The sequence below is a fragment of the Channa argus genome, chromosome 18 (genome assembly GCF_033026475.1).
Source record: "Channa argus isolate prfri chromosome 18, Channa argus male v1.0, whole genome shotgun sequence".
NCBI classification, from domain to species: Eukaryota; Metazoa; Chordata; class Actinopteri; order Anabantiformes; family Channidae; genus Channa; species Channa argus.
In genome coordinates, this window is record NC_090214.1 from 4541568 (window position 1) to 4569526 (window position 27959).

General features: G+C 38.7%; 2 protein-coding genes across 3 annotated transcripts; one reads left to right on the forward strand and one right to left on the reverse strand.

Annotated features, from left to right (window-relative positions):
• The first annotated feature begins 5136 nt into the window (after positions 1–5136).
• On the forward strand, positions 5137–9253 carry arid6 (AT-rich interaction domain 6). The gene is made up of 6 exons (XM_067483889.1): positions 5137–5328; positions 6144–6300; positions 6769–6821; positions 7147–7244; positions 7344–7503; positions 7604–9253. The coding sequence occupies exons 1-6, from the start codon at positions 5302–5304 to the stop codon at positions 8957–8959; spliced, it is 1851 nt and encodes a 616-aa protein (XP_067339990.1). The 5' UTR covers positions 5137–5301; the 3' UTR covers positions 8960–9253.
• Positions 9254–9348: 95 nt separating this feature from the next.
• Positions 9349–27270, reverse strand: LOC137103490 (rhotekin-like). Of its 2 annotated transcripts, XM_067483890.1 has the most exons (13): positions 26438–27270; positions 24978–25177; positions 24642–24688; positions 24498–24551; positions 24168–24285; positions 23849–24085; positions 23647–23741; positions 23385–23491; positions 23169–23297; positions 22141–22297; positions 17179–17277; positions 15747–15834; positions 9349–12379 (listed from the first exon to the last, which is right to left on the reverse strand). In XM_067483890.1, exons 1-13 carry the CDS (start codon positions 26453–26455, stop codon positions 12373–12375), a joined length of 1356 nt encoding a protein of 451 aa, XP_067339991.1. In that variant the 5' UTR covers positions 26456–27270; the 3' UTR covers positions 9349–12372. The 2 variants fall into 2 exon arrangements, with proteins under 2 accessions (XP_067339991.1, XP_067339992.1); XM_067483891.1 differs by lacking the exons at positions 9349–12379; positions 15747–15834; positions 17179–17277 and having other exon boundaries at positions 22142–22297; positions 23159–23297.
• Between the last annotated feature and the right edge of the window lie 689 nt (positions 27271–27959).

A 27959-nucleotide genomic window follows, 5' to 3' on the forward strand; every position in this document is an offset into this window, starting at 1 on the left:
TTCCGTTCTTGTGTGTGCGTGTGTGTTTATCCCTTGAAGATAAAACCAAGTTCAAACCAGTAAATAAGACAATAAATGAGGAAAACTGTCACAATGAGTGAACAAGTGCAGGTAAATCATAGGCCAGCTCTAATATTTGTTAAATATGATTTATGCAAAAACAAGAGTTCTGAACCTGGTTAGTGCTTTATCTGTGTTCTATCACGCAGTCTTAGTTATTTAATTTTTTGCTAATAATAATCATCAAGCTTAAATCTAAAAGATAGAGCCATTCTGTGGATATCTATGAAAATTTTGTTTTCAAATATGTCACGAACACACTCACCAGTAATGCATTCAAAGAATGTGTGTTGAACTCTAACATATTTGTAGGAAGTCGTCTCACTGTACAGAATGTGCTGTGTTCATTGTGCATTTCTAGAAAGACATGTTTCACTCAACTGAACAATAAAAACAAAAAAACAAACAAAAAAAACGCAATCACTCAACATCTTTTTGTGGGTACCTCAGTAATGATCACACAGGTCTTTGATCACCATATACAGTCGGATTTGTTTTTTCCAAATGTCCACACTGACATCTTGACTCTGACCGATGAAATGATTTGTAATCACAGGCATTTGACTGGTGTTGCCTGTGATTACAGCATTAACTGTGACGACAGCTATAATTTCTTCCCATAGATTTATGGCATTTTGTTTCTTGCCAGCATGCGAGTCATACCTGGAAAAGAGAGGGTGCAATTACTTTAATATTATTGGTTAATTGCAGTTAGGTGTGCCATAATCCAATTGGGTGTGTGTTTTTATTGCTGCAATTAGTCCACTTGCATCAGGCATCTTTAAAGACGAACACAGTTTTTCCTTTCTGTTTTGCCGTGGTTATAAAGTAAATAACCAAATACAGCTGCCTGATTTAGTCTGTAAACCTTCTAATCTGTTCTTGTTGTTTAACTGTTCCAATTCGTGGGCAGAGGGGCTCGCAGAGGTGTTTTTAGGGAACCTTAATAAGGTTCAGAACAGGTTTGAGTCCCATGAGACTATTCTATTAATACAGGGAAATATTCCAGTAATGATTCACTCTCAAATTGCTTGCTGTACTGCGTCCAGAAATGGCCGCTCTCGGGTTCATGTATCGTAGGTTAAGGTGGCCAGACAGACACTTGCTGTGGAGGCTGTGGTTCGAAGCCACTGCTTTAGTCAGTTGCTGATAGAGTTGGCCTTTCTCCGTCCTCATCTGCACCACTAGGCTTCTGAAGCTCCACAGCCATGACTGCAGTGTTGACTGGACAAAGGTAAATCACGCCAGAGTGTTAACAATGCAGCTCCTCGCTGCTGCTCGAGCAGTTTAAAAACACAGATTTGCTAAGACTTCGTTTTAAGCGGCTTTATAATCATAATCCCAAACCCCAAATCACACCAATTGGTGACCAGTATGTTAGGGATCCAGGTGTATTACACAAACCATTATTAGAAAGCACTTGTACAGGGTAAGCAGACCAAAAATATTACAGTGATGTTTGGATTAAAACAGATTTTAAAACATAAACGGGAAAAACATACAAACATCTAATAACCTATCAATTCAGAAATCATGTGAAGGTGGTACATGCATCAAGGACACATGAAAATCAATCTAGTTTGCACACAGCTCTGTGGAATATATACCATACAGGGATTTTTTTTAATAAATTGAATGATGTTTACACTCAGCGGTCTGCCTTACGTGACAGTTCAAGGAAACATTTGCCTATACTTGTCATACAGTAAAGATTTGGTCATAAACACGGCGTCTTAAAAAGGAAATGTTTCTGTTTTTCTGTGTTCCTAGGAAAGGCATGCATTGACAGTGTGAAATATGACCTGGGACAGTAATCTTCCATTCTTTACGTGTGCATTTTATCAGCACAGACACTAAGCTGTTATTAAGCCGTTACGTGCAAAAAGCAAACAGCAGTGACTGGATGTTTGTGTGCTGTGGAATGGTTGGCCTCGGACTTTAACGCGAATGTCTGAAACAAACCGCGAAGAAACGTGACATATGACTAACAGTACCTCATAGTACTGTACAGTACTCTACAATTGCTGTGGGACAGATAAGGCACGATGTGGATTCCAAAAATACCTGTTTTCCCCCCTTATGGGGCCCAGTTCACTTGTGAGGAGTGAGGAGGTTCTAACGCCATAAACATGTCATGCATACGTGCATTGGTCGTAAAAAGTTTCCTTTACTGTAACGTACTATAGAATCATAAAAAATAAGTGAGATTTCTTCGCTAGCTGCTAAGCTTTGTGTGCCCTTTGATTCTGAGCAGGTACGATACGGTTTTATCAACGTTGTTTTGCTGAAGGTTCAGTGGATCTCTGCTTAAGTACATTATATTTAAAAGTTGAGGACTTAATAACTAAAACTACTGAGCTGCAGTGTTGGATATTAATGGTAGATGAATTGGCAGTTAGGTTCTTTTTTTTTTTATTTTAATTACATTAAAAGCCTTTACCGCCTAATAAAAGCTACAATACGCGACCTTTGGGAAGCATAGCCAGCCTGTACTGATGCATTATAAAAGCCTATATCTTCTTATAGATACATGCAAAAATACATGCTTTGACACAGGGCTTCACGTGCTGATATGAAAACATATCTGACAATCTCTGCTTTGCTGCCAGCGCTGTTCTGGGAGCCTGTGTCACCGCAGGCCTTGACAGCACCTCATCACTTTATGATAAGCTGCAGAGCATAGCTTCACTCAACAGCTTATGTTTAGTAGGTTTTACTGAACAGCAAATGGGGAAACTGCACATTTCATTTCTATTCATTTACAAACATTCTCTTGAGTGTGTGGTTTTCAAAGATGTCGCGCAGTAGAGAAAGTGAAGGAAAAACGTAGTTACAGAAGCAGATATAAAGAAGACTGTCAGTCTTCAGTGTCGGTTACATGGAAATGTTTAATCTACTCTAATCAAACATGAGCTGCTGCTCACCAAACAAGACTGCCAACTTTTGAAAGTTATACCTTGTTTCTAAATATTTGTTTTGAAAGCTTGTGCCAGAGTTCTTCCTCTGGCTGGCACAGTGTAACCATCAGTGTACAGTATTACGACATTGTACCAGATCAAAATATGGTGCTCATTCATTCCTGTGAAACTTTATCAGTGACGCGAGGAAAAACTAAATCCTCATTCTTCCAGATTTCCGCCACAAAATTCACCGAAATAATTCCAACACTTGCACATTTCTGGGCCCATGTGCACCAGTGACTTCCTCCAGCAGTGTCTCTCAGGTGCTTGCAAACTTTACTGAGCATAAAATAAAATATTCCCAGTTTGTGACATTTGGCAAGTGCATTTACAATTGACACTGTTCTCCGTGGAACAATGCTTCTTGGGCCAATGTGCACCACAGAAAAGAAGTTCTGATTTGGACACTTCAACAGATGTTTTTGCAGCCCAGCACCCAGTTGAAATCAAGATGGCGGATTGTTAAGCTCAGCAGGAAGCATTACATGTGGTGAGTTCATTTGGCGAGAAGATGGACCTTGAGATGAGGATGGCTAGGGGTTAGACAATAAAGGATTCCAAAAGACAACTTCCATCTGAAGTTAAATGTCACCATCATGTCTGTACTATCTGATCTGGCCTGGTGTCTGTTCATCTGGGGGGCTTTAACATTGCTAATGGCACAGGAAGTGCTCAGTCGCGGTCTTCTCTCTTGATGTCTGCACCTAGTTTGTAATTTTCACACATGGTGCGCTGACATACCTTAGCATATGGCAGCAAACGGAATAATCAAGTACATCTGGTTCAAAGGAACAGAGGAGGCAGAGTATTCAAGCGCTTAGGTTTATCATTTGAATAGCTGTCAAAACATATTTCCTTTACATTCTACAGGTAATTATTTTCAGGTATATGTTTTAATATATCTTCTTGTTTTACTAACCTGAAATGTTTAACTTGACAGCAGCAATACAGGAAAACCTTTTCCTTAAGCCACAAGCTAAAAAGATTTGAAAACATCTCTCATGACTGCAGGATAATTTCACAACAATAGGATTCTAGTCAACCAGAGCTAAAGAGGGACTAACATAACTTTCACCTGTCCATCATTCTTTCAGCATTTGTGCACTTGTTTTTAAGGCTGGTTTAATGCGGTGAATTCATTTACAGCGAGCAGGGCCACACCCAGAGAATTTCCAGGAAATTATCTTTGAATAACATGCAGGCTGGAATACAAAGAGATTTAATAATTACATCATTATCGCTATCAAACAAACACTGAAATTTCAGTTTTACGGAATTTAATTTGGGTATATAATTCGAATCAAATTAATAAAGCAGAGGACTGAAGATGTGGTCCATGATTATCAGATTAATGCAATAGCCATTCGGTAAAATGAGTTACTAGTCATGTAAATCTCACATTTCCTGTTATCACAGTGTTATACAGTCTTATAAAATGTAATATCTGCAGACAGTACGCATGTTAACATTATAATGCATTGGCTGTCAATGTGCTTAACACAACTGGTGTTGCAGTGATGCACAAATAAACAACTAAATCGTGTGATAAAATTGCCTCTTCTTTCTCCTCTTCGTGAGAAGTGGCGATTGAGACCAATAAGAAACTTCAGTAATCTAGACATGACACATAACGACTGATACCACTGAACTATTGTGCAGCCTTTTTTTAATACTGCTGGAAACCTGAAAAACTTGAAATATCACTGTCATTTGTATTTAAACTCCTAAACAATGGTCACTTTGTACAAAATCTGACATTTCCTGTTTACATGCTGTTTATTAAGTACACTCTGTATATTAACACTAATGACAAATGGGTCATTTTTGATCTGTGTAAGAAATATCATGTAGAATAATGTCAGCCACACTAACAGTCTTGACTCAGACTTTTCCGCTCTATTCCTAATAATGTAAAGATCTTCTACTTTGGAAAACCCCAAACTATCCACATCTAACTGTCCTGGACACAAATATCCACTGGTTTCTACAATATTCTGCCAATCTGGACTATTCATTCATTGTTTTCGAGCACATGCTGAAGATCAGGTTGAACTGGTCTGTCGATACAAATCTCAGCGTGAAGACGTTAAAGAAAACAGCCCCACCGTCACTTACCCACATTGCCACACAGGCACTAGGCAAAGGTGTGTGACTGATGTGATGCGACACTAATAACCGATAGCAGGGATATTTAGTCTTCATTAGTTCACTGGAGGGAGCACCGACCAGTACGTTGCATTACAGTTTCCTCTGTCTACCAGGGCACTGACATAGTAAATCCATGCTTTTTCTCTCAATGGAAACACAGGTGAGAAACAACATTTCAAACCAGATGATCTAATTTTATTTTATTTATTCATGTCTTCATTTTTTATTTTTTTTTTTTTAATGTTGAGATAGAATTAATACTTAAGCTTTCTCCGTCAATGTCTGGTCACATTTGTTGTTCAGTAAACGCATCGTTGTCACAAGTTATTTCTGGCCAACACGTCTTAAACCTGCAGTTACTGTCTTTTAACCAAACCATATTCTACTCATTACAATCATTACTTCATAGTTTTAAAGTATTACAATGATGGTAAGTGACGAATGGGGGAAAGGGAGTCCAGGGAACAAAATGAAGTTATGGAAAAAAATAAACAAACTTCAGAAAGTAAGAGTTGAATGATAATGTTGACAACTCTGATTTAAAACTGAGGACAATTGTATTTTTGCTAAAAATATTTTCTACGTCAGTTTGAATGACTTCTTTGTTTTATTCATAGTCTCATAAATCAAAATCTAGGGAATTAAAGGGTGCATTGATGCAGTTTTTGAGTATCATATCAATGGCATGTTGTCTAAGGCTGTTTTGGTGCGACTTAACAAGTACAAACATGTGATTATACTTTGATATATGGTCAAAATACTGGATGTGTTTGACATTGATTGGTCGAAGTTGATACGATCACTAAACAGTGAGGCTTTGTCTCAGGTTGAGGCGTTTGACTGGGTTCTCGTGGTATTTACGTCACAGATTTGCAAAGGAAAAACTGTGAAACTATCATTTAACATTTTACATAAATTGTAAACGTTTGTCACATTGTTCAGTTGAAACATGTTTTCTGTTCATTATGTCGTTAGGCACACGTGGAAATGGCACACAGAGAGGTGCAAAAGGAGAGAGCCAAAGCGCTGCCGGATGAGATCACAGAGGAACAATTCCTTAAAGATCTCTACCTTTTCATGAAGAAAAGAGACACACCAATAGAGAGAATCCCTCATCTGGGCTTCAAACAAAGTACTTTAAATTCTTCTTCTTTTTTTAATCACCTAATGCAGTTTAGTTCTTCTATTTCGCTGTGTGGATTTGTACAAAGTTTGTCCACAAAACAAACATTGCAATGATGAACAGAACAATACTGTAGGTCAGTGGAGTCCCACAGGGGCAGTAGAATTCATAGCATTCAGCGTCCATGTCCTCAAATTAGTTAAGAGATTTCAAACAATATGATGAAAAAAAAAAAAAACATTTATGGGGCTGAAATTTAAACTGCTTGCTATGTGATATATATATGTAATACTACATCTCTAATTTAACCAATTTTTAAAGACAAAATTACTTATTACTTATTTGCAAACTGAGACCAATAAAAGCAATAATTAATTACTTACCAACAGATTAGTTGATGATGAGAAATCTAAAAGCCCTATATTTGTACCAAAAATTTTATTTCATTATGTACATTTTTCCTTTTTTTTTCCCCAGTTGATTTATTCGTGATGTTCAAGACTGTCAGAGACTTGGGAGGCTACCACCAGGTAATCATACTTTTCCTATATACCAGTACTGATTATTATTATTTATTTTATTATTATTATCATTTTTTAGAGTATCAATGATACTTGTGCTTGCTGTTGTTCTTAGTTGTCAAAGCTAATACTAACACAGAAACTACTTACTGGCCATATATTGCTAGTTAAAGCCACTGTTAATGAGGGGGAGGGTAAAGGGTAAAAGGGCTGTAGTCGGTTTTAATCAGACAAAGGCCTGTCCTGCCCTGGAAATTAGGGGTATGTTGTATACACTCTGCTCATTTATAATTTCCCTATACAAACGCTGAAATGTCAATCTACACCCTTGCAGGTGACTGCGCAGCAGTTGTGGAAGCAAGTTTACAACACTCTCGGAGGAAACCCTCGAAGTACAAGTGCAGCCACCTGCACCCGCAGACACTATGAAAAGTAAGTTAAACGAGGCACGTTAACTTGTTTAGGGTTAGACTTGGGGGGGGGGGGGGGTGTACATTTGTTTTTAACTGTGTCCATGTGTTGCTTGCGCAGGCTGCTTCTGCCCTATGAATGTCACGTGAAGGGCATAATAATGAGCGTCTTGCCTCCACATCACCCAAAGCCTTTCCACTACTACAACAAAGATGATGATGATGACGATGACGGCCAAAGACCAGCCAAACGCAAGCTGATACCAATAGCTCTGTCCCAGGTTGGCATTATTTTAACCTCAAATGAGATTGAAATTAAAAAAAAAAAAACACAATTCTTTACTTTGGTCTGATTCTACTTTTTATTTTTTATTCTTTCAGCCAATGACGGAGCACTTATCGTTCCAACAGAGCCCCTACAACCACCACTCAAATCCGCATCAGAGTGTCTTCCCTCTGCCATTCAACTACTCTAATTACCCTCATCCAAGCTACACAGTTCTGCCGTCTTATGTGAATGTCTCCTCCTCAGTGTTGACACCACATAGCCCCCCTTCCCCGCACTCTCAGTTTGCTGTCCAGCCATCTTTTAAGGGGCCACTGGAGCAGTTGCGCAACCTGGCCAATAGGTACAAATACACAGCTGGATTGAGCGAGCCCATGAACCTAAGCGTTAAATCCCAGAGCCAGGAGACCAACAGGGACCCTGTGTCCTCGTTCTCCGTACCTTCATCCACCAAGAACCCAAAGTTTTTGAACAAACCCTCCCCTCTGTATGCTCATCACCGACAGATGGGGAAAAATGAACACTGCGAGACACAAGACAGCGAGGCAGCGGACGGAGGCACACCAATTTTATATCCTGTGGCAGAAAAGGATGCATACATCTTTAATTTCAAATCAGCCTCAAGCAGCCCCACAAATGACTGTGGACCCACACTGAGAACCAACAAAGGCACCACTGCAATGCCACAAAACTCCAGCTCTCCTAAACAAGACTTTACAATGTGGCCCAAAGAAGACAGAGAGGCAGGTCCAGGAGAAAAGAAACTGAATCTCAGCCAGTTTCTGCCCAGTCTCCCTCAAAACAACGGCGGCAAGATGGAAATCGAGATACCGCTGTCTGTGCTGCAGGAGTGGCTCAGGCTGTCATCAGCCAAAATGCAGGGAGCTAAGCAGCTAACAGTACTTCCTACTAAGGAGGAACAACCAGCACAAAAGAATTTCTCCAACACAGACATCCTCTCGTCCCACATGTCCCCTTACATGCATCCCCACCACCAGAGCCCAGCTGCTGAGGATCTAAGGATGAGACCAAAGAATCAACCAAGCCCCACAACAGTCATCCAGACCACCAGTAATCAACACAACTCAAGCAAACATCATTTCACCAACTACAAGCCTTTGCCTCTGGGTGGCATTCTGAAAAACGTATCCAGCCGGGACGTCTGTGCGGTCGATCAGCAGAATATTAAGAAGTCATACACTTTCAAAAATGGCTGGGACACCAGTGACAAAGAAACCGAGGCCCTAAAAGTTGACTCTAGTCCCCTCGCAGTGCAGCAAGACGTCACAGTCATTAAACACCATTCTGAGGACACAGCCAAGGGCGGAAAGGAGAGGTCAGAGATGAGGTCCTCGGCTGTCGTAATGGTGGATTCCAGCCCGGCGTCCGTGTTGCACCTCACCACTGAAGAGCTAATGAAGCTGAAGAAAATCATCTCGAGCTCATTGTAAATATCACTTCAGATGATACTGACTATACTGACACTCCAACACCACATTAAAGCTGACTCGTATCTTTTTGAGTTTTATATACAATGCCAAGTTTTCTCTTTGTTATATAATTCAAATAATTGTTTTGGAAATTTACAATAAAGTGGCAATTCCTGAAAAGAACTGTTGATATTTTTAAGATTTTTGTACATATGTAAGACTCGTATAATACATTTAAACATTTTTACCTAATAATAACAACAACAACCACAATGTAAATCTAAATTCACTGAAATAAAAGTTACATTTCCACAACTTATTCGTTGTCTAATTGATCCATCATATGATGCTAGGTGTTTTTACATGAATCCACCTGAACTATTATTACTTCACTGAGGCTATTATTAATTAGTACTTTAGGGTTATGTAACATGGCGGTGTAGGAAGCATAGCAGCCACTGCTGCATTTTAATGTCACCATAAAAAAAAAAAACAAACCCAGCCTAGCCCGAAGCTGTGTTTAGGAGGTGTGGTACCCATCGTTAAAGTAGCAACATGATTTAATACCCACCAAAATGTTCCTCTTTCCCTTTCCTTTTTTGTTAAAAGTACAGCCAACAATACTAAATACCAGCAATAGCTTCAATGTATATTCACTTCACTGGTGAATGTGACAATTTTATTTCCTGTTTGTAAGTGGCCTACTGGCCTATACCAAGATTTCATAGACACACAGTAATCAGGTACAGATATTCAGAAAAAGAGAATGTCAATTGTGCTTTAGTAAGCTTTCATTTGTCATGTCTGCATACTTGTAACTTACGTGCAGATTACTATTGTGTTATTATCATTGCTGCAATTATTGGACTTAGATTCAATGTATAATACATGGAATTTTGAGGTGTGACAACAACATGAAAATAGAACTGACACACCCTTCACCATGACTGCAGACAATGATTAGGGCATACAAATTGCCTACATTACACGATAAAGGTTAGATTATCGCAATCTGTCCCTTTCCTGAAATTCATTACTTTTGAATACACCGTGAAACCATTAACACAAGAATATTAGGTGACGCCACTGTCTTACAAGTTTTTTTTTTTTTATTTGTTTTGCACTGAAGGCATCAATGAGGTTTCAAAGAAGGACAACAGAAACCATCACAGAGATTTAGTGAAAGCTGGTATAAACAACATTGGGCCTCTTTGCGTGGGTAGTCAATTTGTCAAACTTGTAGAGCCTTGAAATAGCAGCAGTTCAGTTTCACGTGTCACTGTTCCACATGTTTTTGGGCTCATTAAAGACATAAGGTGTGCATTTATGTCAAAAGAAAGTCTTCAGGCTTTGCACAATATGGTACTTGCGTGGTGCACATACTGTATTTCTTTGCAAGAGCAGCATAAACATCGCGGTTCATTAGTCACAGTATGAGAACATCATTTCTTATAAGACGAAACACAAAAAAGACCTAAATTCAAGTTCTAAAATATTTTCAAATTTATCAGTAACTTTAAATAATACAGTTTATTCTAAGATTTCTGAATCCAAGAGACCATCCTCCCATGAAAAACGGTGCCTTTGTTACTTTATGTGTTTTATTAAGACATACTGTATCAGTTATGAAAGATCTTAGTCTTTTCTATAAATGCCGCAGAGAGACATATTTATGTTCACACTAGGGGTGAAAGGAGTTATGAGGTATTCAGGTCATAGTGCCATAGAGCGAAGAACTCCTCACTTGCACATAGATGGGTACATAGATGGTTCAGCAAGATAGGCTGGTTCAAGTGCTCTTAAATCTTTGGGTCCTGACAGGTCTGGGACGCCTTGGAACCCAAGCAATGTGTTGCTGTTTGGGTGAATCAAAATGTTGATGATTGCCGATTTAAAATTGCTTCCTCTTAAGAGAGGAAGCGGGTCATTTGGGCGCTGCCAACCAACATGAAATATGTCAAGTTGGAATGATTTCTAGCAGCCGTGCTCCATGTACATAATTATGGTATGAGCTTATTGCTGGAGGGTGTTGTCAGTCTGAGAAAGAATATGCTCTGGGAGATTTCACAGCTTAATTTAGAAGAAGTGGAGAAAGGTCTGCATTTACTTGGACAGTGACACAATTTTCAGATGGCTTGCTCTATACCACAACAAATTATTTAATATAAAAAAAAAAAATAAAAAAAATCACATGCTTAATATTTAGTCTTACAGCTTTAATTCAAAGCTTTGGACCGTGATGAGCCACTGTATTTACAGCCATTGGGTTTCACACACCCGACACATTTTGGGCTCTCAAACTAACAATCAGAAATTAAATTGTCAGTCACCAGATAAGTGGTTTCTTCTTCTTTCTTTCTTTTTTTGTCGCGTGTGCTCAGCACGATCCAGGTCAGGTGACTGAATTGCCCACTGCAGTTTTCCACCTATTTGACCTGAAAACCTCCTGGGTTTCTTTTGCAGCGAGCAGATAATAGACCCCAAATACTTCAGAATGCACCCTGCTGCCTTTTGTCAGCTGTCCCATAATTGATAAATACATGGGGAACCAGTTCCCCTGGCAGCCAGAAAACACCTGGCTATGGAAAAGCTGATAAACTATTGTATTTTATATGGAATTTTTTAACCTACACAGTGCATCCAGTTCTTCCAATACCTTAAATAAGAACTGACGGCCTACAGTTAACGCAAGCCTTCATTTTGAATCCACTGTGACATACAGAGCTAAAAATTTTGAAAATTGGGTCTCAGTCCAAATATATGTGGACTTGATTGTACAGATTGCTGCGGTTTCACTATGCAAGTATGAAAACTGGCTGTTGAAAGAGGTAATAACTTAAGGTATCGTAGTTTAAAATATACAGTGGAGGTTTCATTTGAACCTCTACTGTACCAGGAAAAAGAAGTACTTACATTCAGATGGTATTCCCCCAATTAGGGACCTGTCAATCAATTTCAAAGTGAATATCAAGTTGTTGTTTTTTTTGTTTTTTTTGGTGACTTTATCAAACAGCTGATGGAGTTACACTAAAACATAAGACAAATTCATGGCATAAGAAGCTGGTTTGATTTTCAGTAGGTGAAGTTTGGTAATAGATCACCACATCACAGAGCTGAAACTGCTGTGCAATGATACAGTTAGATCTTTTTTTTTTTTTTTTTAAATGTGTAGAGTCAATTTTAGCTTACAAATTCAGGCTTACGCTCCTCATTTTTCATTCCATTTTCTATTAATGTTGCTGACTGGGTAAACGGTTAAGATTCATGGAGGAAGAATGAAAAATAACTGATGCTGCAATAAGTTTGGACGTGTCCTCTGCCGATTTTGAAATAGCACTATTTATCATGTCTAAGTTTGTTTCCTCGACCAGGTTTAGTAACCACATGGAGTAAGAACAGTTTCTCACTTGTCCAGTGCATCTGTGGCAGGGTCATCAATAACTGGAGGAAAAAAAAAAAAAAAGATAAAATAAAACACAGTAAAAGTAGTAGTTAAAAAAATGCCTGCGCACTTACATCGCATCATTTACAGTAGGCCATACTTTACCACTTAATGTCTGTTTTTGTATCTAATGATCTGTGAGAAATTAACTGCAAGGCAAATAAATTGAGATGGAAGTTATGTCTCTGTGATATGTGCTACTAATTAGGATTCCTGTCTGTAAAAAGAAAACTAATCACACCAGCCTGACAGTTGGAGCTATTCTTCTGAGTATCAGTTAAAACCACAGCTCAAACTGTGTAGTTGCCAAATTCTATTGAAAGGTTAGGTATGAGGATATGGTCACTTTCCTTACGAGAACCTGTGCAAAACATTATTACGCTGATAGGGATGTTAACAGTTTATTACACTGTGCTTGCACTGACTTGAGTGCAGCCAGTAATGAAAAATGCTGCTCAATTAATTCAACATTGTTTTTTGTCAAAGCCAAAAGTAGCTTTAGGGGTAATCATTGGAAACCATAATTGCAGGGCAACATCAGTCCACCCATCCCTAGAAACTGTAGATTCCATTCCTTTATTTTTCAAATACTTTAGCGCTGCTTTGTGAGCAATGGTTGTCTTCTGAACACTCCCTTAGAGGTTGACTTCTTGCAAGTCCTTCATGCTGTCTGAGCAGGTACATGTACGTAGTCTTTGTGCCAAGTCAGACGCGTTTACCTGTCTGGTTTTCATTACAAGGCTGTGTAAATAATCAATTGTGTGTGCTGTCATTTTTTGACGATGGTCACTGCACCTTCTGTTATTGGTAGTGTGGCTTTTCTTATTTTTATTAATCACTGCTGCAACTGGGTTTCAGCATATGTTTAGTAGTGTGATGATGCTCTTGTGCCAGGAGAATCTCACAATCAGTTTTTTTTTTTTTTTTTTACTTGTACAAGCAATTAGACCAAAGTTGAGAAAAGTGAGATGTTAAAAGGTTATTTTATTACATGCTCAGACCCTTAGCCTAAATTGGAAAGTTCCTGTTACTTTTACAGAGTTACTTTTGTTGAGTTATGGTAAATGGTAAATGTATATATTATTAAAATGCTATATAATATATATAATATATATATATATATATATATATATATATATATATATATATATATATAAATTTTATAGCGTTTTCTACCGATTGGCACTCAGAGTGCTTTACACTGCTCCTTATTCACCCATTCACATTCACACACACATACTCACACCAATGGGGGAGCTGTTATGCAGCTGGCCAACACCCACCGTGAGCAATTAAACTGGGGTTCAGTGTCCTGCTCAAGGACACTTTGACATGAGACCGGAGGAGCCGGGAATAGAACCAGCAACCGGGGGGATTGGTGGATGACCGCTCTAGCTCCTGTGCCACAGTGTTGTCGTTTGGAGGTTGAATTTTCAATGTACTCTTTTTTGTTTGAGGTTATATGTTAATTTAACACCTTAAATAAAGAGTAGTTATTCTAAAATGATTCAACGTAAACTTAGTCGATCTACTAATTTGTGTTTACACTAAGTAAATAAACTGCAATGTGTAAGTAATGTTGCACAATTAAACAGGTGGTACTTACGCATTACCAAATTCGAAATGCTTTCAATTCCGTAATTAGGTTAGTTCTCTTCCTTGCTAATAATTCTCCGAGATGAGTAAACTAGTCGCTCTGGAAAAGCTCTCTTACAGATTACTTAACAGGGTGGAGTGCTTTCTGAAGAAATGGGGAAACTGTCCTGGGGTTTTTGGACAGAGTTCAATTGTTTCAGCCCGTCATGGTGTAACCACAGCAATTGTTGTGTAATTGAGTTTTTAATGGATACCTGTATCTCCATTTAAAGTTTTAAAATTAAATTATATAAATATTTTTTACAGGTATGTGTATGGATGGATTTTGGGAAAACGGACCCCTAAGCACAGACACATGAAGGGCCCTCTCCATTTCTTCGTTTAGGGTTATGAACATTATCTGCAGAGAAACCGGCTCATGGAAGCCCTGAACCTTTGCCTGATACAGTAGGTCTTTTTAATAGTCCGTCCATGAGTATGTTTGTTATATATATATATATATATATATATATATATATATATATATATATATGCAAATAAATAAACCTATTATTATGTACTTATTTGTATACAGATATACACACACACACATTAAATAAATGTAATTCTTTGGATCCTATATTTATATTAGGTTTGTCCATTTTTGTATCTCTGCAAAGTAAATTTAATTCATGAATACTCAGTACTGTAAAGTAGCAAACGAGTAATATATTAATTTCTTAGATTCAAACACTTGCTGATTACTGATGGTTAATGTCACTCATTCACCTTTTCTAACAGAGTTGGAGAAAAAACTGCTGGAGCATGTAAATACTATCCAGCTCCTGTTCACCTTACTGCCACATACAGGGTAGACATGCATAAAATGCAGAAGTGTGACTCATTGCTGGAGAAAAATTCCAGACACACAAAGCCCAGTGTACAATCTAGATCCATCCATCTTAGCATGTTGTCATATATGTATATGTACTGTATATGAGCCATCAACGTGTCCAGCACAACTAGTTTTCCAGGTCCTTGCTTAACCAATCTGACCTTTCTTTGCACACAAGTCATCACGATCCCAAATAACATAACATTTGACACCTAGGTGTATTGTTTTCAGAATTAAACTTGTAACTTTGAGTAATTGCTACTCACTTAGAAGTTCAATTATCAGTGTTTAATAACATAGCTAACACTGGGAAAAAGGATCAGTATGTGTTTGAAAAGTGGTATTTATCGTGCTTTGCACTGAAGCCACCTGGCACGTCACACCACTGACCTCATTTTGTGCATGAAATAGCTTGTGACCTATTTCATTGTTCGTTACCGACTTTACCATGAAAGCAAAAGCACTCCCTTTATAATTATAAGTTGTTCCTTAATAGTTATTCACTTCAGAGCTACATCATAAAAGAAAAAAAAAAAAAGATCCCACACCCTCTCATTTCAAACAGGTGATCCAAATAAGATATCTATCACTGATGTTGACATATTCTGCCCGCTCAATAATAACTTTGTATGGCAAAAAATACAGGCTTATCTAAAAACTGTCATTTGTCAGTCCATGGAGGCCAAATTCAGACGGACACTTTTCTTTCTGAACTGGTACCAGCAGCATGCCTACTGTGTGTCTCGCTGCTTCCAGTTACAATAAAGGTCTTGTTGGAGCGTCACAACAATCAGATGATTGTGGGTATCTCTGAGAATGTTAGAGGGGGGTGTTACATTTAATACACCAGGAGAAGGTAAATCCTAACAGGCTGTTCGTGACGGCAGGAAGCCTACCTTTCCTCGTTGTAGGAGGAGAGCAAGGTGGAAATCTGGGCCGACAGATCCGGACACACATACCCGTCTCTAGGAGGGGGGGGTGTTACTTCAAAAGAGAAGAAGAAGAGAGAGAAACGGGAAGAGGAGCCACTTTAATTCACTGTTCAGATGTAGCAAACTCTACTCTGCATCCAAAAATTAAGCAACTCCCTTCTTTAACTTGATAAATAGTTTCATACTTTTTAATCTATTCTTGTATGACTTTTTTCTTTCTTTCCTTTTTCCTTCTAAGCAACATTACTCACCCACATTTTTGGGGTCAGCGTATTTGTTTGAGTATCACTTTATATTTTTTGATCAACATGACTGACATGTTTTTTGTCAGCAGGTGTTGGAGATAATGTTCCTATTCACGTCAACAGTGCCGGCTTGTTGTCCCATGTCATTGTCGGGCTATGTTATTTATCTTTTTAAGATCCTGCTATTTACCCAAACCTGCCTTTCTGCTTTTTGGTCAGGCATCAATCCAGGTTTTTGCAGAGGAAGAGAAAGCCTGTGCAAATAAGGGTAATTACATGTAATGTCTCGTTATGTTATGTGCGCATGATGACAAATGTTAAGAGTAAGTTGCCCGTGACCTTCTTTGATGAGTCTATGAGTCATGAAACTTGTTTCAGTTGTGTATTCAATCTCAGCATTACAGTCCAAAAAAGTCCATGTTTAAGGATTTACATTGGATGATGACCACTCATCTGCTGACTCTGTTGTGTCCTGTTCTTTAACATTAGTTGGGTTTTCTAGCCTGCAGCATTGATCCAGTCCTAGCGTTTCATCATTTTAAGTCACAGTAGCCACATTTTTTCCAAAAGGTGTTAAAACACTAACAGCTCACTGTCCACAAGGTAACTTAGAAACAAGCTAGTGAGTATAGGACCCTTTTTTCCAAATGTGTTTGGCAGCACATTTCATGGAAGTTTGGACAGGGAGCAACAAAACACTGGTAACCTTTTGTAAAAAAAAAAAAAAATAATCAAAAATAAAACACTCACAAAACATCTCTTTGAGAAAAGGCAAATGGTCAGTATCATGTTTGGGTACCAACTGTGCTGTCCTGATGATCTGAACCCCAGTTTCTTCAGTGTACAGCAAAAACAAATGAATTAGCTTTTATATTATACTAATACTTTCAGAGGGGACTGTTTATGAAGCAGGAAGGGGAATAAATAAGCTTTCAAAATTAAAGCAACTAGTCTCCTCTGTTCCCAAAGACATTAAAGGCATTAAACTAAGTAAATTCCAAATCAGAAATGCATTCTGCTTTTACTGAAAGCTTGTAGCTTGATGGATGTGTACATGTGTAGACACTGTTAATTTCTATTTATTTAAACTGTGATGGATTTAAGAGAGTTCTGGTGCTGGTAGGTAGCGTCAGATGCAGGTGTCACATCACCTATTTCATGGTATAGCGATCCCTGCTTCACTGTGATGGATTTCTTCGAGCTTGGCATTTCAATCTTCATCAGTTGATGACAACATTGCTTCCACTGGCCTGCAACAAATAAGCAGTGATATCAAAACAGATCAACAGGAAAGCTTTTCCCTCAGCAGTTCAGTTATCATCAGCATCTGTCTCTCTGGAATTAGACGACAAGTTGAGTTTACAATAGCTCATACTGTAGGCTGGCGGCATCTCAATACTTGCGTCAACTTGAAAATCTGTGATAACACCTATAGAGATAATATCGTACTTGTTGTATCACATACCAAATGCCTTTCGTTATACATGTTGCTAAGAAACCTTTGCATTGTTTTCAAACATTACTCTTGACAATTATTGGAAGCATTATTTTCGTTGGTCTTGTGCCTTTATCCTAAATAATAGTTGTAAATTTGAAGTAGCTCCTAGACACACTAGACATAATTCTGTTAAGAATTAGCAATAAATCTGATTTACTGCCAAGCAACATAAGTGATGTTTACACACATATACAGTTTGTATAGTTGCCAACAAAGGTTTTCTCTACGTACACTCTTTAAATTATTACTTCAAGCTTTTTTGCACCAAACATTTACTGCACAGGGTTATATTTATTGAGGACTTTCAACACAGGCTCAAGATTATACATACAGCACACCTACTGTAACATCTGGTTAAATGTCCCTCACTAAGATTCCTTTTTTGGAGGAAATCAACAAGCTTCTGGCTGGTTGGATCTTTCATTACTCTTAGTAGAGGTTAATTAAGCATGTTAATATTGTGGCACAGACCTGACTTTTAAGCACTATCCACAGTCCACCATTGATATGGATGACTTATGTAACACCATTACAAAAGTCTGCCTTATCTCCAGCCACCTTTGATGTGTGACACAGGTGCAACCAAATACACTAGATTGCCAAAAGTATCCGCTAACACATCCAAATAATTGAATTTAGGTGCATGGTAGCCTGTGTTGATCTTGACCATCCTAACCAATGACCTCTCGGCAGAGTGAGACAAGGTGGGTCTTCTTCCAGACCGTGGAAAGGGGCTACCCCTCCCAATACTTTTATGTACCAAGGTTTGAACTGATTATTATTATGAATGTGCAGTTGTTTAGAAATGCGAACAAATTCTTTGAGTCTCCATGTAATAAACACACCCTGGCTCAACAGAAAACCACTCATGACAGTCATGTCCACAGTGAGTGTATGCAAACTGTTGTTCACAACTGTCTAAATGCATAGGAGAATATGGCCTGAGCACCAAGAATCTGTTGCATTGTTCTTTAGATACGGGACTGATTGAGTCAATAAATATGAAGTAAAATATGGGCAAAGACAGTTAAAGAGAAAATTAAAGAGTATTGCCAAACAAACACACCCTCATTCACACCTAGGAGTGGCACGTTACCAACTTCATTTATTTACAATATTGCTGGGACAATATATTCAATGACACATTCTGGAGCCTGTCCCATACTGTACGGCAAGTGCAAATATGATTTGAAATCATACTATTGCCCTTTTTACTACATAATATTTGCACTAAATACAGTAGCTCCCTGCAAACACTTCCTGGTTAAAATAAGATTTATTTTAAGTCTTTTAAACTCTGAGGTATAAGGAAGTTACAATAATAGCCCCAAGCCACAGAGTATGTTGCCCTGTCAGAGGACACACCCAAGGACAAGAAATGAATGAAAGAATGCAACCGTCTCCTGTCAAGGAACTGTTTTTCCTGCAAGATAAAAAAAAAAAAAAATGCTGGTTAAGTAATGTTCAAATATTAAAATGTTCTTGCTACATACACAGTATTATGTATTAATGTACATTCCCCTTACAATCCTCAAACAACGCTCTAGAGGTTAAAGGTTATGCTTCTACAGTTTGCCATTGTGTGTGTAATTACCAAACAACCTTCAGGAGTCACACAGTTGGCTCTTTCATTCACACTGGCTTTTTTGACAAGTGCGAGACAGAAGCCAGTGTCTAACTAAATATTTTTGTCATGTCGGAAAAACACGTGCAAGCTCCTATAAAAGGCAGGAAGGACATGCAAGTCACAACAACACCCTCTGACTTTAACACAATGGGTACACACATAATGTGCTTTAAGGTTTAGCAATAATATTATCAGCAAAATCGACAATGCAGAATTGAATAAATGTCTGTATTGAGGCTGGGGAAATTAATGTTAAGTACATGATAGATTTGTAATTAATATGAGGAGGTTAACAAGGCCATGCCACATCATCCAAAACAAGAGAAGTGCTCTGTCACCTGATAACGTGTACGTGTAGCAAGCTCGTCCCCTTTTGGACCTGACCCTGAACGGATCCATTAAAAAACTGACCTGTACGGAACAGCCAGAAATTAATTTAGAAAACAAGATATCCCACCCAGCTTTTTGTAAAGACCTCTGTACTGGTGGGAACTCATGCTGCTATTTTGGTGTTTGTGCCATCCTCAGATCTACAAGAACGCACTCATATCTTCATCTCATAACGTCTTCTTGACATCTACAGATCTGATGACTGATCTCACCTCTCAACAACAACCGTGCCAGAGTTGCAGGCCCACTCTAAATGAAAATTAGTTGGTTCATGTTCAGTCACTCACATAAATGTAGATATGTATTTTAATAGTTTCATTTTAATAACATTTTTATATACTTTTAATTTGGGCTCTAGGGTTTGGTTAAGTTGTGTTTACCTGAGATGGGTTTGGTCCCAGTTTTTTATTCACCCAAAAGTGGCAGAACTCACTACTACATAACATGTATTTCATACAGATGGGAACAATCGGTTCCTGCCTGTCAGACTTTTCATCATGAGATGCTCTTTTACAGTTGTGGCAAAAATCAAGATTAAGTTAGTAAAAAAAACATACAGTAAAAACGTTACACACGTACGTCCTTAGAAATGTGTGTAATCATTTATCATCATTCATCAAAGCACACAATATCTTACACTTCTTTCCAACCTCCACCTCCTATGGAAAAGTGCGGTGTTTTTCGTCACACCATCCAACCACCCTGACCACCTCACAATGAAAACGTTTTGCTTTACATGACGTCATTAGTCATGTGCCAAATAATGATGCCCAAGGGTTTCTATTGTACTTGGCTAACAGCCCTGTCAGTCTTATGCTGAGACAAACAAGTAGCTTTAGCATCAGAACAGGCCACCTACACAGGCCACCTATTGATACATACAGTATCAATGCAGAACAGTATCCATGATTTACAAAAATAATGAATTAATTATACATTTTAATTCGTCAGATCACAGTGCACAATTTTTCACTCCTCCACTTTGTCCAAGTCCATTTTAAATGAGCTTGAGGTCTGAGATGATGTCAGCATTTTGGGGGGGTCTTGTTTATATATGGTTGTTCCTTTGCATGTTAGAGTTTAACTTGCATTTGTGGATACAGCGACAAACTGTGTTTTCGAACACTTCAGATCGGTTCCTTGAACCACGCAGTAATTTCCATTACAGAATCAGGTCTTCTTTTAATGCAGGGCCATTTTTAATTTGTGACTGACTGCTACTGAAATCTGTCTAACTGCTACCTGAAACTCATTGTGTGCGAGCGACAGCCACACATGAGATTATTGTCTCTTCATTAGATCATTAAAATGTGCTTGTTCTTTCCAGATGACAAAGTCCAATAAACATGATCTCAGCAAGACATAGGAGCTGTTTTCTTGGTCACACTAAATTCCTAAAATGGCATGCACATTTCAAAGATCCTATGAACATACCATTAAAGAATGCCATCCTACAGGTATCAGCTTGTATAGTTTGCGCCTTTTTAAAATAGACATTGTACTTTATACAAAGCCTGATTTATTAAGTGTATTTAAGTGTACAGACTTGTCAGTCAAATGGAAGCAGCCGTCAAGTCTGTGTCGCCTCCTCTTTTGAATAGGTGTACAGTGTTTAGCTTTGTTATGTAGTTACAAAATGAGTCAATCATATAATCAAAAGAGATGTAGCATATTGCGACTTTGGCAAAAAATACAGAGGACTCAAGGCTAAATCAAAATAAGTTAAGATTACATTTTGCAACTCCTGCTGACATGGAACAGTTAGCGCTTTGTGTAACATTTTGGCACAACAGTGATGTCTTTGCAGATTTAGCAACTGCAGTCTGTCACACTTGAAAAACATCAGACAAGCGTGTGCTGCCCAGTGATTTTACAACGGAGTGGACCAAGACAAATGTGGAACAAATATGTTATTTGTCTTCTCTTGCAAATTGCGAATAGGCAAACCAGCAACCTTCTAGCTGTGAGGCAGCAGTGCTAACCACTGCCGCACCGTGCCGCCCACCAAATTCTAGACTTATTTTATTTTCTGTGCGACGTCTTTGAAGTCTGACTTTAAGATGTGGTGAAGTACGCTGTCCTTGTGCTTGTCCTAAATATCCTATTTCTTTAGCTTTAGAAAGCATTACCACCAAAGTTATATTTTCAGCCATGTACATTTTTTTCCTGTCTTTATTTTTGTTCAGTATTTTGGAAAGGCGAATCTATGACCTCACGAGCAACTGAATCTTACAGTGAAAACAAATCAACAAATCAACTTTCAATTATACCAAATATAGAGGACTGTGTTATATTGACAGAAGTATAAAGTGGGAGTGTTTCCTAGTGTTAAAAAGGTGATGATTCTATTGTAGAACACCCAGTAGCTGCCAGTGTACGCAAGTACTTTCTTAATGAATAGTTTATTGCTTCTAAAGTGATCATGGGTTACCTGGCCATTAGCATCGTCACACACAATATCATTAGCATGAACTTATCCACCTTATAATTTCTTCTTATGGAATGTATTCAAAGCAGCTTTGCAAATATAGCAGTGACAGGACGGTATAGCTGCTTAAAGCGTTAAAATAGTAAACATTAGGTTCATCCATGCCTCACTTATATTATAGATGTGCTGCCTCAGGGCCTCAGTCCAGCGTTGCGCATCAATGGATGTGTGCATGATCAGCGTATATTTTACATCCTTTCCTTCGCACGGTGTGCTGATGTGTAAACTCTGGGAATTTCTTTCATAGGCACCACAGAGAAGGGTATCCTGAGAGGGAGAAAACAAACACACAGTCAATTCCACAACTAATTTTAAAAAAATGTAGCTCTTTTTTTTTTTTTAATTAAATACACATGGCAAAGATCCAGAGTGAGTATTTTACTAAAAACATCCGTAGCCAAGACGTGATATTAAGCCATGTTGTCATGTTTGTCCTGCTGAGATATTAATATAATCATTATGAAGCAAAGCTGTTGACAAAATAATCCAACAGCTTTAGTTTAGTATTTAATAAAAGCTTGTGGTAAATCTGATGCTATCAAAACATCCTCTGACAAAAATCTGCTGCAAGCATAGACTGAAGTCCATGTTAGGCAATGAAATGTAGTAACTCCCAACCTAGGGATTGTGTATAGGTGCTGGACTTTCTCTTCTTGATGTATATCTGTATACATATACTCATACCTGTGTCTGTATAAGTTTTCTGTACATCTATCCGTGCTTAAAATGATCTCATGACATACTGAATGATGTCCGACATACTGTACATGTATGTCAGAAATGTAAAGTACACTATGTATTGCTGTCCACCACTGGGTTTGCATTGTGTTTGGTTTAATGATGTGTACATTTTAAAAATTCTTCTAATGTTGTCGCATTTGTAGTAAAATGTTCAAACTTAATGTGGGATTAAATTACTTTAAAATGATTCCCCTTTTAACAGAGTGTGACAGCAATGACCCAAAAATTGCAAAGAGGCTTCCAATTTTCAGGTAATCACCACTACAATTGCCTTCGTCTCTCAGGGAAATTTCCATTAATTCACCAGTGCACTCTGGTGGCCTCGGCATGTTATTGTAATCAACAAGGACAATGAATCCATCTCTTTATTCATCAGTCTTTACTCACTTAGACCAACCTTTTTGACGGGGATTACGAGTAATGGCTTTTCCTCAGACTCCGGGTCTTCTTGACACTGATAGCAAAAAAGCCTTTGTCCCTTGAGGACACCATAGACATTTTCCCAGCAATTAAGCTCCTCTCCAAGCTGAATGAAAGCAGGGACTAAAGTTAGACTGTGAATGATAATGTGATTTAAAAAAAAAAGGGTGATAATATTTGGAAATCCAATCACCTTAACACTGAATTGGCCACTTATGCCTGGCTGAATCATGCACAGAGGCTGAGCTACTAAGCGGCAGCACATACTTCCATACAGAGGCAACCAGAATGGACTATCCTCTGGAAAAACAAAGGGTTCATTTTCAGGAGGAGAGGAGACAACGGGAGAAGATAGCAGTTGGGAAAGAAAAGAGGACAGGGAGGATAGAGGAGACAAAAAGGAAAAGACATGAGATAGAAGAGAAAATAAGGATATGAGCTGATTTCTAACTTACCCGATGTGTCTATCGACAGATCGTGTGTCTTGAAACCATCCTGAATGTGTTCGATTCTTAGCGTTGTGTGAGCCAACAGGTTATACTTAGGGCCCCTTCAGACAAAAAGCATTTGGCTAAATCAATCGTAATTTTTTACGTGTAACGCAGCAATATAATATTCCCTTTTGTTGTGTGCTTCAAGGAGAACTGTGATGCTCACAACGTGGACAGCTCACGGCATAAAGGCGGCGACAAACTTCCAGGTCCTCCACTGGAAGTGGAGCCACAAATGCCCGCAGACTCGAACGCAGCTCGGATCTTTTTCCCAGAGGAGCATCCCAGAGAGCCCCCCAGACGACCTATTTTCCGAGGTCCTATTGTCCCCAGGGTGAACTCGTCAATCACACAACTGCTGTACAGCTCAACACGAAGCTGAAACCCCGGGCCTACGTCACTGCTGCTCAAAAACACAAAGCATATTTACACAAAGACATAAAACTGGGAATGGATAAAACTCAATATCAACAGGGGGGACTTACAATATGATAGTGTCTTCTAAACATATGTCAGTTAATGTCCTGTCAACCATCACCAGATCAGTGCCTTGGATCTCTGTGCCACACTGAAGCAGGCAGAACACAGCACAGCGATGCAGCTCTGCAAGTGAAGAGAACCGACTAAAACCTGCTAAACATCGTGCAGTTGTTCAACTGTTCAGTTCAACAATTTTAGATAAAGATGGATCTAAATGATTTCCAGGAAAAAAAGGGGCTCCACAAAGCATCAGTGCTATTAAACTCTTTATCCTTCAAATGATTTTTTTTTTCCATCCACAGAAATTGAACAGACGCAATCAGATTCTGACTCACCTCCTTTGTTTTTGAAGTACTCTGAGTCTTTCCACATGAGTGGAATTCGCAGGTCTGCAGTGTGCAAATTATGAAGTCAGAAATAGGAAAAGATGCTGTAAACGCTCTTTTACAAATAGGTGTCAAGATGTGTTGTTAACTCACCTGAAAGGGCTACTTTTCCAGTGCATGGCACTATGTCTTCATTTGGGCTGTGGTATTAAAACATATATTATCTACACAACCATCCATTTATACACATCTGACATAACAGGAGCACATGTGCAATGTATTCATGTATAACCAACACAATAAAGATGATAAACCCATTCATCTGATCAAATAGTCCCTCTAGTGGCTGCTAGGGGCCACAGCACTATCCATCCACCAACACTTTTCTTGCTTCAACTTTGCAATCCAACTATATACACCATTTATTTATATCCCTCCCTGCTGATCTCCCAGCCCATACATGCGACATATACTTGCAGTCCATCTGACCTGAATCCCTCTCTCTGAAGGATCTGAGCTTTTCGCATCCTCTGCAGTTGGCTGAGCAGGGCCAGAATGCGAGCGTTGCAGGTCAGCAGACTCTTGGAGGCCTCCAGGGCCTGTTCTCTTTGGGAGCAAGCTGCCAGTAGCTTACTGGCCCCCTCCTGCATTCGCACCTCCCTCTCAATCTGCTTCAAAACCTCTTTTTCCTGCCCAAAGTTAGTGACAAAAAAAGAACACTTATTATAAAATCAGCCATTCTATTCTATTCTTTTCAGATAGTCATGGAGTGTGATGCAAACATGCCATCATAGTCATAGTTTAATATTTTGGTTTATGACCAAATACCAGCCAAATAAATGTTATTCTCATCACTATCAGCACCAAATTAACAATAACTTTTTTAAATCAGTCAACAACAGTCTCCGTGAACATTTAAGTCAAAGCACCACTGTACCTAAGTGCAGGAAGTACTAAAAGGAACGTGAGGAAATCTGTTAGTTCATACAGCTTCCTTAACAAACCATGACTACTCCATGATATGATATTAGAAGTTTTTTTTTTTTAACTTTTAAACACTGTGCAGACTGCTGGTAGCAGGCTTACGTGACAACCCACTTCCCATGGGGGGGACAGTGTGCGAGTTAAACTGGTGCATTACATTAGTCCCTGGATACAGTCCTGCTGTCAGTAAAAAAACTTTACTGATGTTCAGATCATAATGTAATGAAATGGTGCTACCTCTAAGTTTATGTGCTGAGGATGAAATCTGATGGCTTTCTGTTATTTGGGAGTAGTGTTTCATTACTTTGTATGTGGACACTGTAATATTAAAGAATGAAATATTTTGTCACACTCTACATTAGCCGAAAATAGCAATGACCTTTTTTTTTTACGTACACAAAAAGATGCTTATTTATTGTTATTGTAACTCGTTTCACAACGGACATCATTACATACGTTATCTGTTGGTTAGAACAAGAATCTGTACTAACGGTGCATTTATAAGCTAATCAGTACATATTAGGTGACGTCTATGTTAGGGATCAGGAAGTGGTTGCATAATTTAGTCATGTTCCCTGAGCCTAAGCCTCACTGGTATGTTGGGATTTAGTTCTGAATAAATCCTAAGGTTCAGAAGTACATATTATTCATTTAACTGAATTAGCAAAAATACTTTAATGGCTAAAGTGTACAGTACAAATAAATGAAAATGCATATTGGACTTACTGGTTATTAGATATGAATTCCATTGGTTTTCCATTTAAACATAATATTTGCTCTTAAAATAATACAAGTAGTGTTCATCATTTAAGGCTTTTGAAGAGCGTATACTTTGTCTTACATGGAAAGCTCTAACATTAAGATAGTTGGGCTTATATTCATTACCTTTGGTTTTTACTACAGAATCACAATATTAAAGTTAATCAACATGCAGACAATATACAAAACTGTATTCTCTTACTAACCTGGCTGTTTTCATTCATTGCTCTTCTCTGCAGTTCTTCAGAGATCAGTTCCAAGTCTTTGTGCGGTCAGCGGGCTGCAAGAAAGTGGACTGCCTAATGTTACGGCTGACTACAAGAGTGGACCCTGCAGCCAGAACAGTTAGTTACTCAACAGAGAGATCAAAACAGCCTTAAGCCTCACTACAAGAGATTGCAACATGAGGGATTAGAGGAGTCTTAAGCCTTAGTCTTCTATTCTGACAGATGCGTCACATGCACAAGTGATTTGCACGAATACTGTGTCTATTAAAATATGACAGTCATTTATCATGGCTTAGTAAAACAATTAGGGGATTACACCAGAATGTGTTATTAATTTCTCATTTACTGTAATAACAATTACTGTAATTTAACTTAATAGTTATACATTACCCAATAGTACTTAAGTTTCTTCACATTTATTAAAGAGAAAGTAGCCACATTTACTGCAAAAATATTTTTATATACAGAATACAGTGACATTAATGCAACAGCAAGGGGACAAAAGCCAGTGTCCTCTTGTGCCAGTCCCAAGTCTGGATAAATGCAAAGGTTTGTGTCAGGAAGGGCATCTACGTAACACACATGCCAAATTAAAAATGCGATTCATGACTTTCACACCAAAGGGTGACATATAAGAGCGGAAGAAGCACTCAGGTTGACCGACGTTGTAATCTGAAAGACATCAGTGACTGTAAAGTATTGGTAGCGGAGAGTGTAGCCAGACAACACAGGACGGTAATGTGTGTAAAATGACTCTGGTGGTAAGGAAGATGAAGAGGACAAAGGCAGAGCAGTGGACAAAGTGGTGGAAGTTGAAAAATGTTCTGTAGTTTTCAGGGAAGAGCTGAGACAGACTCTGGGTGGAAGTGCTTCCAGATGACTGGACCCCTGCAGCTAATGTGATAGAAAGCAAAGATTAGTAAGAGTGAAGTGAGGAGGACGTTGAAAAGGATGAAGAGTGGAAAGGCAGTTGGTCCTGATGACATACCCGTGGAGGTATGGAAGTGTCTAGGAGAGGTGGCAGTAGAGTTTCTGACTAGTTTGTTTAACAAGATCTTGGAGAGTGAGAGGATGCCAGAGGACTGGAGGAGAAGTGTACTGGTGCCCATTTTTAAGAACAAGGGAGATGTGCAGAGCTGTGGCAACTACAGAGAAATAAAGCTGATGAACCAAAAAGTGAAGTTGTGGGAAAGAGTAATGGAAGCTCGGCTAAGGGCAGAGCTGAGCATTTGTGAGCAGCAATACGGTTTCATGCCTAGAAAGAGAACAACAGATGCAGTATTTGCTTTGAGGATGCTGATGGAGAAGTACAGAGAAGGTCAGAGGTAGTTGCATTGTGTCTTTGTAGATTTAGAGAAAGCGTATGACAGGGTGCAGAGACAGGAGCTGTGGTATTGTATGAGGACGTCTGGAGTGGCAGAGAAGTATGTTAGAGTGGTGAAGGACATGTATGAGAGCTGTAAGACCGTGGTGAGGTGAGCTGTAGGTGTGACAGAGGAGT

What these genes read in the sequence shown, in the direction of transcription:
- arid6 (XM_067483889.1), top strand. Translation starts at nt 5,302, where the DNA reads ATGCTTTTTCTCTCAATGGAAACACAG. An exon ending in ACCCGCAGACACTATGAAAA is followed by an intron (nt 7,245 to 7,343) that starts GTAAGTTAAACG and finishes TTGCTTGCGCAG; the next exon opens with GCTGCTTCTGCCCTATGAAT. An exon ending in TACCAATAGCTCTGTCCCAG is followed by an intron (nt 7,504 to 7,603) that starts GTTGGCATTATT and finishes TTATTCTTTCAG; the next exon opens with CCAATGACGGAGCACTTATC.
- LOC137103490 (XM_067483890.1), bottom strand. An exon ending in GTACTTCAAAAACAAAGGAG is followed by an intron (nt 24,286 to 24,497) that starts GTGAGTCAGAAT and finishes CTTCACTTGCAG; the next exon opens with AGCTGCATCGCTGTGCTGTG. An exon ending in GCAGCACATCTATAATATAA is followed by an intron (nt 17,278 to 22,140) that starts GTGAGGCATGGA and finishes TATTTGTTGCAG; the next exon opens with GCCAGTGGAAGCAATGTTGT.